Here is a 19,649-nt window from a genome sequence, read left to right on the forward strand (position 1 = left end):
AAAACTTCCTTGAAGTTTGCACCTTTAAAAATAACTTTTGGGGCCGGCCCCGTGGCTTAGAGGTTAAGTGCGCGTGTTCTGCTGCTGGCGGCCCGGGTTCGGATCCCGGGCGCGCACCGACGCACCGCTTCTCCGGCCACGCTGAGGCCACGTCCCACATACAGCAACTAGAAGGATGTGCAGCTATGACATACAACTATCTACTGGGGCTTTGGGGGGAAAAAATAACTTTTACTGTTTTGCATGATTGTTTATTGAATTTATCAAAAGCATAGGTAACTTTTTATTATCTACTTGAATAGACTTTCAAATTATAGATATTTTGATTTCTTGTTTCCCTACACTGTAGGAAGATACATTCATTTATTCATAAAAGATGTCCATAGACCTACCAGATACAGATCACTGTGCTAGGCACCACAGGGGACTACAAAGATAAAGAAGATCTGATCTCAAAAAACTCATATAACATACACACAAATATCCATATCAGAGGCATTGTATGATAAAATAGTCAACATTTAATAATATGGTTTGTCCATTTTACAAGCCATTCTTCTTTTGGACTCCTTTCTATATTTGGGGCTTCTCAGTATACATAAACATTTAAATTAGTACTTTGGAAAAGCAAGTTTGAGGTTTAGCTTGTGTTGCCACATGTATGATGTGTTTTTTAAAGGACCACCTGGATCAGATGGACTGCCGGGTTTGAAGGGGAAACCTGGGTTCACTGGACCACCAGCAACCGGGACAACGATGAGAGGCTTCATCTTCACCCGGCATAGTCAGACCACAGAGATTCCTTCCTGTCCGGGAGGGACAGAGCCGCTCTATAGTGGGTTTTCTCTTCTTTTTGTACAAGGAAATCAACAAGCCCATGGACAAGACCTGGGTAACGTCCCCGTCCTAGTTCCCAGTCACTTTGTCATTGTAGCATTTCTCCCTGAAGTTAAGTGTAAACAACCTTGAGTATCTTACAGCCGCTTTTTAAAGAGAGTAAATAAAACCACATTGCCCTAATGTCTAATTTTCATTCTGGAATGTAGAGCTCTGGAAGGAGCCTTGCTTGTGAATGCCAATCTAGCTCGTCCTGTTCAAGGCAAACCATTTTCACTTAAATCGCCTGTCTGCTTTTTATTCTTTAAAGTGACATCTTTGGGACCGGGCCCACGGCGTAGTGGTTAAGTGAGCGCACTCTGCTGCTGGCAGCCCGGGTTCAGATCCCGGGCGCGCACCATCGCACTGCTCGTCAGGCTATGCTGGGGCAGCGTCCCATATAAAGTGGAGGAAGATCAGCATGGATGTTAGCTCAGGGCCAGTCTTCCTCAGCAAAAAAGAGGAGGATTGGCATGGATGTTAGCTCAGGGCTGATCTTCCTCACAAAAAAAAAAAAAAGGATCCTTACAGTATGCAAAAAAATAAAGTGACATCTTTTCTAAAGCTTTGTCTGGCTATTAGCTATTATGTACATATGAAGAATTGGGAATACCTTAAAGCAAAGACATTTTTCCAACCAACCTCTACCAGTCCTCGAGTTCTAGACTGGTTAGAAAGGGCCACAGGAAGCAGTAAGGCTGGGAGAAGGAGGATTTGTTTGTCTATTAGATCTCTGATTTCTATGATTTTTAAAACTTTTCCATAACACATTTTGCAAATAACTCTTTTGTGTTGTCTTTCTCCAGTTTTTGCCATAGGTTATGTTTTAATTAGCCTCTATCTAGTAATGATACTCAAAATAATTTTAATTTACTGAAAGTGACACCCAGTCTGATGTTTTATTAGGAGCTCTTGGCAGCTGCCTGCAGCGATTTACCACGATGCCATTCTTATTCTGTAACATCAACAATGTATGTAATTTTGCATCGCGAAACGATTATTCATACTGGCTGTCAACACCAGCTTTGATGCCAATGGACATGGCTCCAATTACTGGCAGGGCCCTGGAGCCTTATATTAGCAGGTAAAAATCCAACCCCTCAGTTTTGTGATGGGAACAAGTGAATCCCTCCATTTGTAGTGGAGTGTAAGGCAGCACATCACTGTGCAGAAAGTGGCGATGCCACCATATTCTTTGTTTCATGTTACAGATGCACTGTCTGTGAAGGGCCCGCGATTGCCATAGCCATTCACAGCCAAACCACTGACATTCCCTCATGTCCCCAAGGCTGGATTTCTCTCTGGAAAGGATTTTCTTTCATCATGGTAAGAAGAAAAGGAACAGCAAATTCATAGTAAAGATTACCCACAGAATCTTACATTGGGCTGGGTGAAATGTGGCCCCCAGGAATAATGCTACCTGACATCAATATGCACAATATTCCATGGACATTTGCTTGAAAATCTGCAAATATACGTTTTGTTCTTACTTTCAGTAAGTTGTTTTTGGTAAATAATGGAGCATTTAAAAATAGATTTCTTGGGGCCGGCCCCGTGGTGTAGCAGTTAAGTACGCGTGCTCCGCTGCTGGTGGCCCGGGCCACCAGGCGCGCACACAGGCACTGCTTGTCAGGCCATGCTGTGGTGGCGTCCCATATAAAGTGGAGGAAGATAGGCACAGATGTTAGCCCAGGGCCAGTCTTCCCCAACAAAAAGAGGAGGATTGGCATGGATGTTAGCTCAGGGCTGATCTTCCTCACAAAGAAAAAAAGAAAATAGACTTCTTAGGAGGAGATTATCCACAAATTCTAAATAAGACATTTAGGTGAATAGTAGCTACCATATTGGCAATAGAATGCATATTTTTTTTAATGTGGCAGCTGTTTTATATAAATACTCCATAATCCTCATAGAAACTCTGCAAGGTAGTTTTTTTTGTATGTGTGAGGAAGATCAGCCCTGAGCTAACATCCATGCTAATCCTCCTCTTTTTGCTGAGGAAGACCAGCTCTGAGCTAACATCTATTGCCAATCCTCCTCCTTTTTTTCCCCAAAGCCCCAGTAGATAGTTGTATGTCATAGTTGCACATCCTTCTAGTTGCTGTATGTGGGACGCGGCCTCAGCATGGCTGGAGAAGCGGTGCATCGGTGCGCGCCTGGGATCCAAACCCGGGCCACTGGTAGCGGAGCGCGGGCACTTAACCGCTAAGCCATGGGGCCGGCCCTGCAAGGTAGTTTTTATCATCTTCAGTTTTACAAATAAGAATGAAGTAATTTCCCCAAGGTCTCACAACTAGTAAATGGTAAAGCTAGGATTTGAACCTGAATCTGTCTGCTCCAAAATCTTTATGCCTTATACTGTGTCCTTTTGATGTTCACATGAAGATGGGGACTAACAGAAACAGCCTTTTAAAGAAAAATTCCCCAGATTTAAATGCTAAATAAGGAAATTTATGGACTGACCTTCTATGATTCTGATATCTGCACATATGTGGTTGGTGGTCATTCATATTCTGTATAGCATCATTTATAATATATTATTATGTATCATAATACATGATGTTATGTATTGTGGGGGGAATCTTTCCTTACCCACAGACGTCCATTCATTCAATCATTAATTCAACACATATTTATTGAATACCTACTAAGTGCCATGACTGTTCTGGGCACTGCGGACAGCAGCAGTGAACCAGAGTTCCTGCTCTATATCCTTGCAGGCAAGGTAGACAATAAGCAAGAAGACAAAATAACAATAACAGTAATGAGTTTAGATGATGATCGGTCCTATGAGGGAAACAAGGCAAGATAAGGGGAGAGACTGTGACATGGATGAGGTCAAGGAAAGCCTTTTGGAGATTATATTTAAGTAGATCCCTGAATGACAAGTAAGAGCCGGTCAGACCTGGGGGAAAGGAGCATTCCAGGCAGAAGAAACAGCTTTCACTTTCATTTCGATGACTATACCTCAACTTGTAAGGTATCTGGAATGTTAGCAAATCTGGGTAAAGAAGCATAAGACGTTTAATTCATGCTTTCTGGGGTTTTTTCCTTATTTTCTTCTATTACAAAAAAAAAATAGAGCATTGAAAATTTGAACACCACGCACAGAATTCTTATTCAGATATTTCTATTGCGATAGTTCACAAGTGCAGGTTCTGAGGGCGCTGGGCAAGCACTGGCATCCCCCGGATCCTGCCTGGAAGAATTCCGAGCCAGTCCATCTATAGAATGTCATGGAAGAGGAACGTGCAACTACTATTCAAATTCCTACAGTTTCTGGTTGGCTTCATTAAACCCAACAAGAATGTTCAGGTAACTATTCAAAGTCAAGTTTAATCTGACAACTCAACCGCAGAACTATTCAAAGCTTGCCGATGTTAGATTTTCATTATCTGTGTGTTGATGTACTCACATTTAAAAAATCTCCCCGTGCCAATAAAATCCTGTTTAGCTTGGCACTTCCAGTTTACGAGTGTTCTAGAGTCAACAAGGAGCCATAGTTTTGTACTACTGTACCAATAAAGACAAATAAATATGATTTTTGTCATTACCAAATATATTTAATATTTATATATGAATTTATAGTAAATTACTGAATAAAACTGCTAAATGATCTGCTGATCTTAATTTACTGTATTGAAAGACTTGTGAGTAATACAGACTATTTAAAGGGTAGGGGTAGTTTTTATTACAAAAAAATATGATCTGTAAGTTTGCATCAAGGCCTGTTTCCTAAGAGCTGCTAAAATACAACTAAAATTATAAAATGTCGACATATATATACCTCTTCAGAAATATACCTCCTGTGATAAAGTTTAGATGAGCTACAATATTCATTAATAAAACTCAAACCCAGCAAGTACTCCCTTTTGATCTATAAATTAATGAGATTTTTTGTTTGTGTTTTTTTGTTTTTTATTTCAGAAAACCTATTCCATCAACTGTGAAAGCTGGGGAGTTAGAAAAGATAATAAGTCGCTGTCAGGTGTGCATGAAGAGAGGACATTGAAGAAATAAAAAGAAATAGAACTGTTATTTTTCATCCTAAATAACCAAGTAATGATGCAGAACATGCATTTATTTAGGTATTTTTCTCCAACCAAACAATATCACTGTATGATGGCTTAGTACAAAGTTTCTATTTGTTTCGCCACAACAAAGCATTTCTTTTAAGTTAGTTCTGTGATCCTGGTCTCTAAATCTGTGCTATTGCAAAGTTCCCTATGGCAAGGCATCAGACTTTTCACAAAATATTACTGAAATTGTATTCCACTTGTATCCAACGCACTATCCAAAGGGTGACTGTATAAAGTCTGATGCTACAAGTGAAGAGCTATTTGGTCCACTGGATTCCCAAGATTTTCCCCCTTCTATTCCAGTCTTTGAGACTCAGGGAGACTAAATCCGTTTTAGATTGCCCCACCACTTGCTTCCTGAACCTTTAGACTCTGGATAGGAAAGGAGATAGAGGCATGTGGAGTCCTAGAGCTTCATGAACAGAATTGGACTTTCACACCTGTTGAGGAATCAAAGGCCTGAGGGAACCAGAACTGAACTGAGCTTCTTAGATTTTCTGGGGCTCCTTTAAACACACCCAAAACTAAGGCCAAAAGGGGGTTCCCAAAATGGAATCATAATAGCCTTGGAAATACTGTGTGATCTTGTCTTGTATTTTTTTTAAGAGTTTGTTTGTCCATTGAATCCATTTCACTGCAGCAACATAGCCTGCTAGTATTCAAAGTAGATACAATTTTTACCCTTAGTGAATTAATTTTAACAGGATATTTTTACACACATGCTCTGAAATGTGTCTAATTTTAATTTCTCTTTTACCAGCACACCCACACAAATAACAGGACATGACTTGGTACATGTGCACTTTATCCCCATCCCTATCAACGTTGGTGCATACCTTATATATTTGAGTAGTTCAGTAATCCATGAAAGAATTTAAGGCTTTTGTTGGCTAATCAGGCTCAGAATATTTTTCCTTTGCTCTAAATCTTCCATTTAACCTGGGTAATTAGAGATTTATTTCCTTGTTACTTCTCTAATTCTTCCTTTGTAAAAGCACGGTTTTTATATTACTTATTCTTACACACCATATTGAAAGAGTCCACTACGTAAAAATCTTAATGTACAAATCGTAGCGCTTGGCAGCCGTACATCTTAAAACTTGCTTTTCAGTGTGTTGATACATTCCCAAGGTTAGTTAATTCAACTTAACAAGCATTTCATTCAGTGCCAAGCCATGCCCCAGGCACTGTGCTAAATTATAGAAATATTAAGAGAAAAAAATAAAAAAAGAGACTTGTCTCTCACCTAATATCCCAGAAATTGTCACTTATCGTTTCTGTTAGGAATTCCCCATATCTGAGTTGTCTTTCCTCCTTGTCTTCCTTTGTCACTGTCCTTATAGTTCACCATAGTAAATCAGCAGGCCTCAATAAAGTTTAAAAGTAAGGTCTATGCCCAGGGAGAGCCCAGGATTTCTAGCTTCTCCTAGGCATCACAGATGCCAAGGTCAGGACAATGTTAAGAAAATAAAGATCTGCCAAACATTAAAAACCATTTATAGCTGATGGTAGCACTATTTGATGAGTCTCAGAAGCCAGGCATCTGAGACAAAGCTCTGAAGATGCTTCCTGATCCACCGAGGTGGAGTTGGTGGTACTGATATTTACATTCAGGTTATTGCTTCAATCTCAGTTGCTTTGTAAGTGAAGATGTGACCCCAGGGGACAGCTACAGACTGTGACCGTGGTCTGCATCCTTCACTGCTCACGCGACTGCTGTCAAGCCACTTTTACATCTAAACTAAGAAGTGCATTTTACTTAGATTATTTACTTAGACTCACCTACTATTAAGACTTTTTTGCTCTAAAAATATCTTACTGCCCCAATTGTAGTATAATGGCATATAGGGCTAGCGGATCTCTACAAACTCTCTGTAGACCAGTAGTTCTCAAAGTGTGGTCCCTGGACCAGCAGCATCAGCAGCATCTGGGAACTGGTCACAACTACAGATTCTAGGGCCAACCCCAGACCTACAGAATCAGAAACACTGGGGGTAAGGCCCAGAAATCTGGGCTTAACAAGCCCTCCAGGTGATTTCCGATGTACTCTAAGGACTGAAAAAAACTGCTCTAGGCAAACACCGAAGAAACAATTCTACAGGTGGTTAGTTACCAGGTGTAACTGGCTACAATAGCTCATTCCCTGCCTCTCTTTAAAGTCCAGAGTCACAAATGACCTAATTAGATTAGATCATCTAATCTGACTAATAAGTAAAAGGGCTAGATTGGTGCTAATGTCAAATGACTGGCCTTCGCTTGTCCCCAAGCCTCCATCTTCTCTTGCCCTCTATCAGTGTTAAACTTCCGAGGAAGACAAGTAATGCCGAAACATTCAATTCCAATGAAGCCATATTAACAGTGGCTCAGACTAAGCATTAAAACATAGCTCATGTGCATTACTTTCCAGAGACCTACGAGTAACTTACAAGGTTATGAGGATTTCACTTTGTAGATAAAATGTAAATAACTTGTTTCTTTTACATTTGGGGCTTCAACTTTGGAATTTCACAGTGTGCTAAGATAATGGATTTCTCAGAGGTGTCTCTTTTTGCAAGATAAACATTATTAAGTAACTTATTTATAAAAGTATTACAATGATGCTAAATTTGAATTTTATTGCTAATTTAACTTACAAAGATTTTTCTATGCATCAAATGTAACTTACTGCTACTAAACTTAATTTAAGATTTACTCTATAACAAAATGAAATATATTTAAAATATATTGAATATTTTATATTATTATATTCTGACAAAATTACAATATTGTAATGTACTAATGTTTCTGTAATTACAGCTAAAATCATATTTTATTGTATTGTCTAAGAATAAAATTGAAAAAATTATATCTGGTCTTATTTTTTCAAAATGGAAATAAATGTATTTTTTTGGATTGTAAAAATAATACATGTTCACTGTAAAAACAACAGACAATACAGAAGTCACGAAGAATATAAAAATTGCCATGATTTATCCTCTCATCCTCACACAAGATAATTAATGTATATACCATCCAAAACTTTTTCCCATAAATATATTTTCAAACAAAAGTGGGATAAAAACATGCTGTTTTGAAACCAGATTTTTTTTTTAAACTTAATACACTGTGGGCCTATTTTCACATCAATAGATAAGCACTAATCATTATTTTCACGGATTTACTACATAAGTCAATGAATCCCCAATTGATGGACACATAATTTAGTTTTATTATGGGCATACTGTACATATTTCATTTCACATTTGACCAATTATTTCCTCGGGATAAATCTCTAGAAGGAAACTTATAAAATCATAGGACTCACACAATCTTAGGCCTTTGATATATACAAAAATGCTCTCCAGGAAGGTTGTTAGAATTTCCAGCTGCATCAACAGTGTAATGAAAACATTCCTCTCCTTATGCTTTTACCAATATTGGGTATTGCTGTTCTTTTACAGTTTTGCCTATCTCATTTTAATCTAAATTTTGCTCATCACCAGTAAGGCTGAACATTTACCACTTTTATTTAGTATTTGTTTTTTTTTAATTACTATTTTTTATTAGCACTTGTTTTTGTTTTCCTGTGAAGGGCCTAATCATAATTTTGGTCATTTTCTAGTGAGGTATTTAAGAAGTTTTTACAAATCAGTAAGAAAACATATAGATTACAGAAATTACGGGTCATAAATTTTGATAAATGTTTCCCATTTATAATACAAACACTCCTCATTCAAGAAAAACTATTCATAAAATTTCAAATGTAGAGAATTGGTAAAGAAGAATGCTTTTAATGTACAAAATCTCTTCAGAAATTTCAGGCTGTGTTAAATGGCAATAAACATATAATCAAAGGAAGAAACAGAATGAACAGTGATCTTGGGTAATAGTCCTAAGAAGACCAAGAAAACTATTGCTCAAATAAATATTTTAGAAACATTATCATAATTGGGCCAAAAAATCTAATTTGAAAACATTTTGAGTCAAAAACTGTACTAATCCATTTTAATAAACTTATTTTTACTGCTGGCAAGTAGAAGAATGAATGCTGTCTTTGAGCTCATTCTCTCTGTCTACTTGTAAGCCTGTATGGAAAGGAAAATCTTGACCAGTGTTAATGCATTCTTAGTACCCAACTGACAGAGCACTTGCCCAGCTCTAAGAGCGCTTAATTCACCACACCCTAAGCCCAGCTCTGCCTATTAGAAACTAAGAGACAACCAGACACAGGGGAAAAAGTAACTGATTTTGAACAGCCAGGCTAAATTTAAACATCAGATAAATATGATCCTCTCTAGGTTTTTGTAGACTCCACAGTTTTTCTAAAAATGCTGACATTGCTCAAAATCTTTTTAGAACTATTGCTTTGGAATTCTCTTCAATTCCTTTTTACCAGCCAGTCAAGGATATAGGTCTCAGCACTTTGTACCCAAGACCTACAACGTGCTCAATACATTTGGCTCCACAGTAGACATCCAGATGAGTGAGTTATAGACCTTGGTCCCAAACACAGAATTTATAATCCAGTACAAGAAAATAAGACAAATATATAGATATTTATAATATTGGACAGAATGTGATAAGTGCTGTAAAAGATGACAAATAGTGGTTCAAAAGTCGGAGGCCTCCAGGAAATAATTCATAAAAGATGGGACATTTTAGGTGGTCCTTTAAAGGCAGTTAGGATTTCAAGAAGCAGAAGGTGGTCAGAGGCAGGATGGCATTCCAGGTGGCAGAAATAGCATGGATAAAGTAAGTAGTTAGAAAAGCATGAAGCAATCTCAGAGAATCTTAGAGCTCTCGGGGAGCAATCTCAGAGAACAGCATGGATAAAGTAAGTAGTTAGGAAAGCATGAAGCAATCTCAGAAGAATATATAGAATACATACATATATATCAAATATACATCCACATCCACACATACACACACACAGTGGTAAATAAAGTAGGATAGTAGCAGGTTAGTGCCATATTAAGTAGGGTTTAGAATACCAGGTTGAACTTGTACTTCATTGGTTGATACTAGAGATCCAGTGAAGATTTTGAGCCAAAGAGTAGAATGATCATATAAACGGTATTTAATATACCGCCCTTTCAGGCTATTTCATAGTTTTAAGTGTTTTTAGAAACTACTGAATTGCTGTTACAGACTTTTGAATTTGTGCAGAACTATAAATCATTAATTTCTTTTTGAACTTGGGGCTTCAAATTTGGGATGTTACAAATTGTAAAAATAGGTTCTTTGTGGATCCAATGTCTAGGAAGAATTAGAGAAAGAAAAAGATTGGTGATGGGGAGGCCAGTTAAAACAGTAATAGCCCAAACGATGGGTAATGGTCTAGCAGCGGGAATAGAAAGGACAGAGAAAGTAGACAGATAGCATTGAGGTGGGAGAATCTAAAGGATGGGGACTTGGGAACAGTGAACGATGACTTCAGAATTTTGAACCTTGGTGACTGGGAAAATAATCTTGCCATTAACTAAAAAGGAAACTTAGGAGAAGTCATCTGGATTGGGAAGAGGGAGAAAATTTGAGTTTGAAACCCCGCTGGGATCAAAGCTCCAATGGGACACTTAGGAAGAACTGGCTAGAACTAGTGCAACAGGATGAGACTAAATGGATGTGTTAATTTATTTAGATTTATATACCATCTTTTCTCACAAAAGATTTGAGGCAACTGTGGGTGCAAAGATAGTCAATGATGGATTGAATCATAAACAGGAGTGTACACATCAACGATGGAAGTGAAGGAAGACCCAGCATGAAGCTTTACCACAGAAAACAAGAGAGCAGAGTTTCCAGGTAAGGGAGAGAAATGCCTTCTTTTTCTTGGAGAATTTACTGCAAGACAGTGTTAGGCGCTTTCATGTACTACATTCTTTCTCATTTAATTTAACAGAATCAAATGATGCAGGAAGATTAAGGGTGATCACGATTAACGGAGAAGACTTTGGATTTGGCAACTGGATCACAATTTCATTTGAAAGTTATTTCAAAACGTTTTTATCGGGGGGGGGGCGAGGGGCAAGAATAAAAACCAAATTGCAAGTAATTAACAAGTGGAAGGGTACTAGTGGAAGCAGCAGCACCCTCACTCCTAACGGTTTTTGGTCATAGTTGGCTTACTCATCTTGGTCTCTATCTTCCCCCAAAAAGTTGGCCTGGAATGACTGATCATTCCTAAAATCAGTGTATTCTTAATAAGGATGATTTGCCACTATTAAGAACGGGCCCAAGAACGCAATTCTCATTGGACTTTCCAAATTATTTTGAAGAATGGTAACTTCTCTGAAACATCTTTAGATTCTAGAGAAGAGCATACTCAAGTGTATGTCTTTGTTCGGCTGTTTGCTAAAATCGAGGCATATAAAGTATTCCATGATTTTGCGCAGTCCGTCCCAACGCTGATGAGCACGGTACTGATTTTCCCGCGGCAAGTTAGTAGTTAGGTGGTTAGATCGAGAGAGAGCTCTCGGAAGCTAAACAAGGCTGCTAACTACTGTGAAACCTAACTTCTCCTTTTCCGTGAAATCTCATCTTGAAGGATTTGTGGAGCCAGTAAGGGCAGGGGTCACTGTCAACGAAAACGTCTAACAGAAGTCTTGAAGAGTACCCAAAACTGAAGTGTTTAAGAATCGCTTGCAGAACTGATGAAATATGCAGATTCTCAGGCCTCGCACCACAGAGATTTTGATGCAGATAGTCCTAAAAAAGTTATTTTAATTGGCTACTAAAGGCTTACCTTGTAATCACAAAGTTCTTAAAAATCACTAATTCTAATAAATCTAAGCGGGAACCAAACTTACATACTACATAAATGTTGTTACCTGCGGTTGGCCGACTTGCCCAAAACAAAGATGTCTCCCTATCGCCGTCGCACCGCCTCTGCTGCTGTGCGTGAGCCTCACGTCCGCCCTTCCTTGTGTCACGTGACCACGAATCGGCCTCAACTACGGCTCCCTGAAGGAGCCAGCTCCGGCCGTTCTCGAGTCTCTCCGGCCCGCTGCGGGCCGCTCCGGCGGGTGCCTTGCCCGGGCGCCTCTGTCCGCTCCGTCAACGGCCTCTGAGAGCGCCCACCCGAGCGCCCCGGGAGCCAGCGGGCGGCAGCCCTCGCCGAGGACCCTCCAGCGGGCCCAGGGGTGAGTGCTGACGTCTTCCCGACCCGGGACCCGCGGCCTGGGCCGGCCGCTGGCCTAACGCCGCGGCTGTGACCCTCCGGCCGACCGAGGGACCGCGGTGGCCCCGGGCCGTCCGTAGTGTCGCCCTGGCCCTCGTCCCGACCCCCGGGCCGCTCGCCTTCAACCCTGGCCTTTCCTCGTCCTCTGGGCCTTGCCGCCGCCTCAGTCCCTGAGGAGCACAAGGGAGAGCAGCACACTCTCCTGCAAACGCTTGTGGGCTAACCTCTTCATCCTCTCTGGTTCGGTGTCCCATTTGTCGATAAATTTGGACTTTCCTGTCTAGAAAATAGTTTGGGGGTTGGGAAAGGCTAGGGTGTCCTGAGAGTCGAACGCGGGGCGTTGCTGGTCGTCTGCCCTCATCCCTCCTGGCCAAGGCCCTGGCATCTTTCAGTATGACCTTGAACCAACGCCTGCCGTCTTGAAAAGTGGTTGGTTGGTTGGTTGGTTGGTTGGTTGGTTGGTTGGTTGGTTGGTTGGTTTTTACTTTGTGGATATACATGTTTGAAAAGAAGGGCCTTCTTGAAAGCCCAGGCGTCTGCGGGAGGCCCTTTGTGGGTCCGGTCTGGAAGCGTCCTTGCACATCCTTGCTGGCAGGTGTGGATGCAGGGAGCTGCTCCTCGGATTTTCTTCCAGGAGTTGGGAAGCTGGAGGAAAGCTCGATTCCCGTTCTGCCAGCCTCTTGGTCTGCAGGTCTATTCCCTCCTCTAGGGTAAAAGAAACCCCCAGTTGGGTCTTATAACGTTAGAGCAAGGAGCATTCGCGAGGGAGGAGGACTCTTTCAAAAGCGGTGGCGTCTTTTAATTGCAGGAGATAAGCCTCGCCGCCCTTGTTCCCAAATATAGAACTGGTTGTATCCAGGGCTGTCACCCGCTGAGAGACTTTAACTGAAGGATGTTAAATGTTTTCTCTGTCTAGATGAAAAACATTCTTTTCTCTGTCAATTTCGCTGGCTAATGAGATGCCAAAGGAAAAACCCTTAGGAAAATGGATTTGAAAGGAATTAGAACGATTTCGTTGAACTTAGTAGTCTTTTCCCATGTAATTAAATTCTGTGTGGGACTCGCTATCTTTGGTTTCAAACGCTGATGACTTGGTTTTGCTATTCTTTCCAAAAGGAAATTGTGTTCTTTCCTGGCTGATAGGGCTGCCTCATCTTAGGATTACAAAGCTTAGCTTTTATTCTCCTCTGTTCTGGTGTTGAAACTTGTTTTCTGTGGATTTGTAACCTTATTTTAAAATTGGTTCACTTATATTTTTACAAATTTTCAGCGACTTTTCTTAAAAAATTAAAATTAAGCCTGGATCGCTACATCTCAATTTTCTAATACAGCCGTTTTTTAAGTTCAGTTGCTTGAAAAGAACTGAAACAGAGTGACCTATATAAAAACCTTGAAGTAGGCCCGCACAATAAGTGATAAAGAACTGGACATTTGTTTTTGTAATTGGAGAATTATGTAAATCTTTACAACCACAATTAGTTTGACCCAAGTTGTTTCTGTGACTTCCTGGGCTATTTCTCTGGGTCCCAATGGTCTGATATAGAGAATGAGCAAATCAAGCTTGAATCATTGTGTCCCAAAATTGGAACACTGTCCATGAATGGAATGTGACTTGACTCTAGGTGGTGTATAGATGAGGGTTTTTTGTAATACTTATGTTTTTGTTTGTGTGTTTATATATGTACATCAAGTCCATGGAATAGGGTAGTGATGTAAAATTTTCTTTTAAAATACATTTATTTAAGATTTTTAGGGCCGGCCCTGTGGCTTAGCGGTTAAGTGCACGCACTCCGCTACTGGCGGCCCAGGTTGGGATCCCGGGCGCGCACCGATGCACTGCTTCTCTGGCCATGCTGAGGCCGCGTCCCACATACAGCAACTAGAAGGATGTGCAACTATGACTTACAACTATCTACTGGGGCTTTGGAGGAAAAAAAACGAGGAGGATTGGCAATAGATGTTAGCTCAGAGCCAGTCTTCCTCAGCAAAAAAAAAAAAGAGGAGGATTAGCATGGATGTTAGCTCAGGGCTGATCCTCCTCACAAAAAAAAAAAAAAAGATTTTTAAAAGTTGACTTAAAGATTAAGTGTAGATAAGAGTAAATGTACTGTATGAATGTGGAAAAAAACCTGAAAAAAACATGAAATTGGTAAATAACTTACTGATGTTTGGGAACCACTGGGCTTAGAAAGTAGGGATCTAAGATCACCTATGATTCTGAGAGGGACTTTTGTCTCCTTAGTTATAGAACAGAGAATCATGTACTGGTTGCCTAGTAGATTCTAAGTGACAGAACTTCTGGGATTAATAACTCCAAATGAGAAGTTTATTTTATTTATTGCCAAAAGATATTATCAAAAATGCCATAGTCTAATGAGGGAGAAAAAAATTAGATTTTCAGCTATTTTACTTCAGCAGAAAACCCAGTAACTGAGACAGTAAAGTGTTAAATCTTACTAGAAAAGTTCCATTTACTTTTTTAATTTAAGTAGCTCAGATTGGCTACAGGAGAATTTAACTTTTTCCAGAAGTTGTCTTTTCGGTGTCCACCTTTATGATCTAAGTGTGTGCTACTTTACAAACTCAGAGATTCTCCTAAGACAAGATGTTGCTATAGAATGAAATGTTGAGACTAGTAGAAAGTTAATAAGGCTGAAATGTAGTAAATGGAGTGTGGAAAATGGCACATTTCAGAGAGATAATGTTGTTCTAGCAATTTGCATCCCCTGTTTATTATTATAAAACTTCAATTTATAATGTCCCAAGGCTATAATCCTTCTAAGATGTCTCTTTTCGGTGTTATTTCTAAATAGAAGCTTTAACTGTGCTTCAGATACGCACAAGGATAGGAAGAGTATCTCATCTAGAATGATGCACAAAAATTGGTAATAGATAGAGGTTGCCTGTGGGGACCTGGGTGGTTGTAGGTTGGGATCTGGTGGGACTTTATTTTCTCTGTAGTTTTTTGTGTACTTTGTACCATATGCATATATTACTGGTTCAAATTAAATACTAAATGAAAGTTATGAATGAAATTAAATAAGTATGAAATTAAATTTAATACTGAATGAAAATTTAGCCAGTGCATTTGTTCCTCCTTAATATGTATATGTGTATGTATATATATGTACACACATATATAAATATTAAGATTTTTTTAAACACATATTTTTCATCTGCCACATTCTTCTAAATTCAAATCAGAAACGGTGGCAGTAGTCTTTTATTTTATCTTGCATTAACTAATGAATGGTCGTAGGGCCCTGTCTGTGGGGCTAAAATTGGTGGTAAGCTTGTTAATTTTTTCTTTCTTTATTTTATTGGTTTCTTAATGAAAGGTTGTGCATCTTTGGTGACTTTTATCATTTGGAGGATCTCAGCAATGAATCCCTAATATTGGTATCATCTAATTTCTCATTTAGCTCCTGTTTTTCTCCCCCAGGGACATAAGTGGCTCTAAATCCAGCACATGCACATTGAAGCAAGTTAAAGGATTTAATATGAAGCACAGAAGCAGATAGTGCCAAACAGCAAGCAGTACTTGGTACACATTTGTGAGTAAAATTTTCTCTTTTGGCTCTATTTTCTTAGTCTTTAAACCACGTGCATGCCAAATCCTTTCACATATTTGGTAAAGAATAAAAGAAGCAAGTTAGCAGTCATGATTAAGCAACCCCTAAGAACCCTCCTAAGCATCTCAGTGAGGTGGAGTTTAGGGTGTGTCATACATCTCTGACATGGAGTTTAAGAAATATCCCAGCTATCGCTTACATTTATGCTGTCTTTAATTTTTTATTGCCCTTGATTTATATATAATATCTTTTGCTGAAAATTTAGTGTAATTTGGTTTTCAAAGTTATTTCCTTTTAAAGAAACCATTACTTATACATAAAATTTTTAGTCTAGCTCAAATACATTTACTTCTGCCCTTTACATTCTCTTCATGATTTCTTCATTTGTACTTAGTCTAAAAAAGAAAAGAATTTTTTTCCCCTTCAGAATATAGTGATTACAGGAGTTTTATGATAAAATATTTTTTTCTAATCTGACTTCATATTTGTATATAGGTTTGATTAGCCTTTCTTTATCCTGTTTGCAAAATCATAAAACAGTGACTATGCTTAAAAGGTCTTTATGATTTTTGAGGTATAGAATAATTTTGTTTAGGAGAGATTTGAAAATTGGTTTTTAGATCAGGCCCCAAGCCTTTTAATTTTAAGTAGATATTTACTTTTATTTATAGATTTTTAATGAAATGAATTGCTGAAATACTGATTTTTATTCTTTCTTTTTTACAGCTGGAAAAGCAGTGTCCGTGTTGTTATGTACACCTCCAAAAAAGTTCAGATCTGTAGGGGAATTGTTGTGTAAAGTAAACTGAACTACAGGGTAGCAGTATTTTAATAGCTATTATAGACGTGTATTTACTGTATTAAACATGAGTAACAGAACAAGCATTGACACACCATTAGGAAGGTCAGTGACATTTTATTCAGTTGAGCTGGTGTTATAGGCTTGAGAGAGAGTGGCCTTAAAGCTGATTGCCATAGACTAACCTTGCTCTTTTACACTTTTATCAGCATTTTCTATTTTGGAGCAACTTTCTTTCTACTGCGTTTCCCTGGAGCATGGATCCTTCTCTAATTTAGAAGGTTACTCAATGCATTCGTATTATCTTTCCCCTTAAGGACATCTTGCTTTTTAAAAATATACATATAAATATGATATTAAATATAAATTAATAATGTGAAACTTTCAGTCCCTCAAAATGAATGCATACATTAAGGATTTATAATACATATTCTATATTTGGTATTCATTGCATCTCAGTCGTCAGGTATACATTCAGTAAGAAGTTTTAAGTTGTATTTTGTGATTTTTCAAGGAGTTGCATCTTCTTTTTCAGCAAATTTAGAATTAACCTTATTTACCTTATGAATCTGATTTTCATTTTAAAGGGTTTTATTTTTTTCATGCAATTTCTAATTTCATTTTTATAAAGTCCTAGCAACTTTCCTTCAAATAATTGATTAGGACATTTTAATTTAAGTTTTACTTCAGGCATTTTTGAGTTATAAGCAGCACACATATCTATTTATGCAAAGAGAAAGAGTGTATGTGTCTGTGCACATTTGTGTTTTGATTATACAGTAATTTTTAAATCTGCTCCTAAGCAATATCCTCAAGGTGTAATTTCAGCTGATAAATGAGAAGGCATTATATTGAGGAAAACATTTTCTTCAGTCTTTTATTTTTTCTTTGTATGTATTCAGTACTCACAAATGAGAGTCTCCTTTTGGTCTTTCTATAAGGTATTGTCTTCTAACTTCACTATGTAGAGAAGACTTGACACTTGAACACTCAATCACCCTCATCTTTAAATTTTTTGCCCGCAGAGTGAGTGGGGCAGCATTTCCTTCTCCTACTGCTGCTGAGATGGCGGAAATTAGTCGAATTCAGTATGAAATGGAATACACCGAAGGTATTAGTCAGCGAATGAGGGTCCCGGAAAAATTAAAGGTAGCACCACCCAATGCTGACCTGGAACAGGAATTCCAAGAAGGAGTTCCGAATGCTAGTGTGGTTATGCAGGTTCCAGAGAGGATTGTTGTAGCAGGTATTTTACCTTTTTTTTGTAAATTTGCCTGATAAGTCTTTGTTTTATACATTTTTATGAAACCTTTTGGGTTTTTCAAAATATTATTTAGAAAAGGGGTTGGGAAATGCTACTTTACATTTTTTTCAAATTTTTTACTTCTTACGATAGTCTAAAATTTCAAACATTTTTTAATATTTCAACTAACTATTGAGGTATAATTTACGTACATAAAATGTGTGTAATTTTTAAGTGTATAGCTTAATGAGTTTTGACAAATGTGTACACCCACATAACTTCCACCACAGTCCAGATATAGAACACTTTCAATTACCCCAAAAGGTTCCCTTGTGCCCCATCTCATTCAGTTCCTACCCCTCAATTCCAGGCAGCCATAATCTCCTTTCTATAACCAGAAACAAGGTTTGTCTTTCCTAGAGTTTCACATAAGTGGAATGATACAGTATATACTCTTGGGTTTGGCTTCTTTTGCTTAGGGTAATGTTTTTGAGATTCTTCCATGTTGTTGCTTATATCAGTTGTTGACTGCATTTTACTACTGAGCAATTTTCCACTGGGTCGATACACCACAATTTGTTTATCCATTCACTGGTTGATAGACATTTGGGTCTATCTGTTTTTCTGTTTGGGGCTATTAGGAATAAAGCTGCTATGAATATTCATGTACAAGTCTTTGTGAGGACATGTGTTTTCATATCTCTAGGAGTGGAATTGCTAGATCCTATTATAAGTTATGTTTAACTTTGTGAAAAGCTGTCAAGCTATTTTTGAAGTTGTTGTACCCTGTTATCGTCCCTTCAGTGATGTATGAGAGTTTCAGTAGCTCCACATCCTTGCCAGCACTTTGTATTGTCAGTCTTTTTAATTGTAGTCATTCTAGTGGGCGTGTAATGGCAAATACATTTTAATAAAACCACTATCTTTTTAAAACCTCCTCCTTTCCTTTTTATTTTTTTACTCTCAGGAAATAATGAAGACATTCCATTTTCAAGACCAGCAGATCTTGACCTTATTCAGTCAACTCCTTTTAAATCTCTGGCGCTGAAAACACCGCCTCGTGTGCTTACGCTAAGTGAAAGACCACTAGATTTTCTGGATTTAGAAAGACCTCCTCCAACCCCTCAAAATGAAGAAGTAAGTATAGAGTTTTACAATCAACTGAATTTGAAATAATATAGACAAAAGCAAAAGTTAAAGAGGAATTGAGGCTGTAAATCATATCAGCAATATGTAATGAAAGCCTCCTGCTTTCATTCATGGACCGTTGATTACTACAACTTCTGGTTTATAGATACTTATAAATAAGATATTATGCTATTGGGTTTTAAATTTAAATATTATGCTTCAGGAAAATGAAAGTTTTGTGGAAATCATTAACATTCATGTGGTCTGGAAAGAAGAGCCTTATGGCCGGGAGTTAACACCTCAAACAATACAGAAAAAATTGGGAAGTTTAGCATGGGAGAAAATTAATGCCTCACTTTGTTATAAAAGTGGTCTGGCAAACAGGGCAAGGAAAGCTCTTTTTTACCTGGACGCTCCCTGTTCTCCCTGCTTGCTGAAAAGTTTCTACTGAGTTAGTCACTGTACCATGTGATATTAGTAGCCCTGTTGACCTAAACATGGCAGTATGGACTAACAAGGTGTTAGTAGCAAAGTTCAAATTCTGCCTCTGTTATTAGTCAGGGCCAATCTGGTAAAACTTCTTTTCTGTGATGATTTCTGCAGTTGCACCTTCTTCGTTATAGCTTCTGAACTTCTCCTTTGTTGTTCTCATGAGGCTAATATAAAACAACGTGCAAACATGTGTTTTTATTGATAATAGAGCTGCTTATGTCTTTCATTTTTCACATAGTCCTTTCCAGAGAAGGTAAAGCACCCATATAACCTAGGCCAGTGCAGTTTCCTAGTACGAGGATGC

The 19,649-nt window shown here is 38.4% G+C and overlaps 2 protein-coding genes across 15 annotated transcripts in view; both read left to right on the forward strand.

Moving 5' to 3' along the window:
• The window catches only part of COL4A3 (collagen type IV alpha 3 chain), a 139,417-nt gene extending 131,617 nt beyond the window's left edge, over positions 1-7,800 (forward strand). Inside the window, 5 exon segments of the mRNA XM_058533425.1 lie at positions 680-892; positions 1,783-1,960; positions 2,088-2,202; positions 4,019-4,191; positions 4,804-7,800. Of these exon segments, the coding sequence (XP_058389408.1) occupies positions 680-892; positions 1,783-1,960; positions 2,088-2,202; positions 4,019-4,191; positions 4,804-4,888 (764 nt within the window). The 3' untranslated portion in view covers positions 4,889-7,800.
• A 4,122-nt stretch (positions 7,801-11,922) lies between these two features.
• MFF (mitochondrial fission factor) overlaps positions 11,923-19,649 on the forward strand; it is a 34,504-nt gene continuing 26,777 nt past the window's right edge. For 4 of the 14 annotated variants that reach the window (XM_058533117.1, XM_058533123.1, XM_058533126.1 and 1 more), the window contains exons 1-5: positions 11,924-12,073; positions 15,554-15,665; positions 16,410-16,587; positions 17,508-17,728; positions 18,693-18,862. In XM_058533117.1, coding sequence (XP_058389100.1) covers positions 16,550-16,587; positions 17,508-17,728; positions 18,693-18,862 — 429 coding nt within the window. In that variant the 5' untranslated portion in view covers positions 11,924-12,073; positions 15,554-15,665; positions 16,410-16,549. Of the gene's footprint in view, positions 12,074-15,553; positions 15,666-16,409; positions 16,588-16,691; positions 16,764-17,507; positions 17,729-18,692; positions 18,863-19,649 lie in introns of all 14 variants that reach the window. The other 10 variants (XM_058533124.1, XM_058533127.1, XM_058533128.1 and 7 more) reach the window with 7 other exon arrangements.

This window comes from Diceros bicornis, chromosome 37 (assembly GCF_020826845.1).
Source record: "Diceros bicornis minor isolate mBicDic1 chromosome 37, mDicBic1.mat.cur, whole genome shotgun sequence".
In the NCBI taxonomy this organism is placed as follows: Eukaryota; Metazoa; Chordata; class Mammalia; order Perissodactyla; family Rhinocerotidae; genus Diceros; species Diceros bicornis.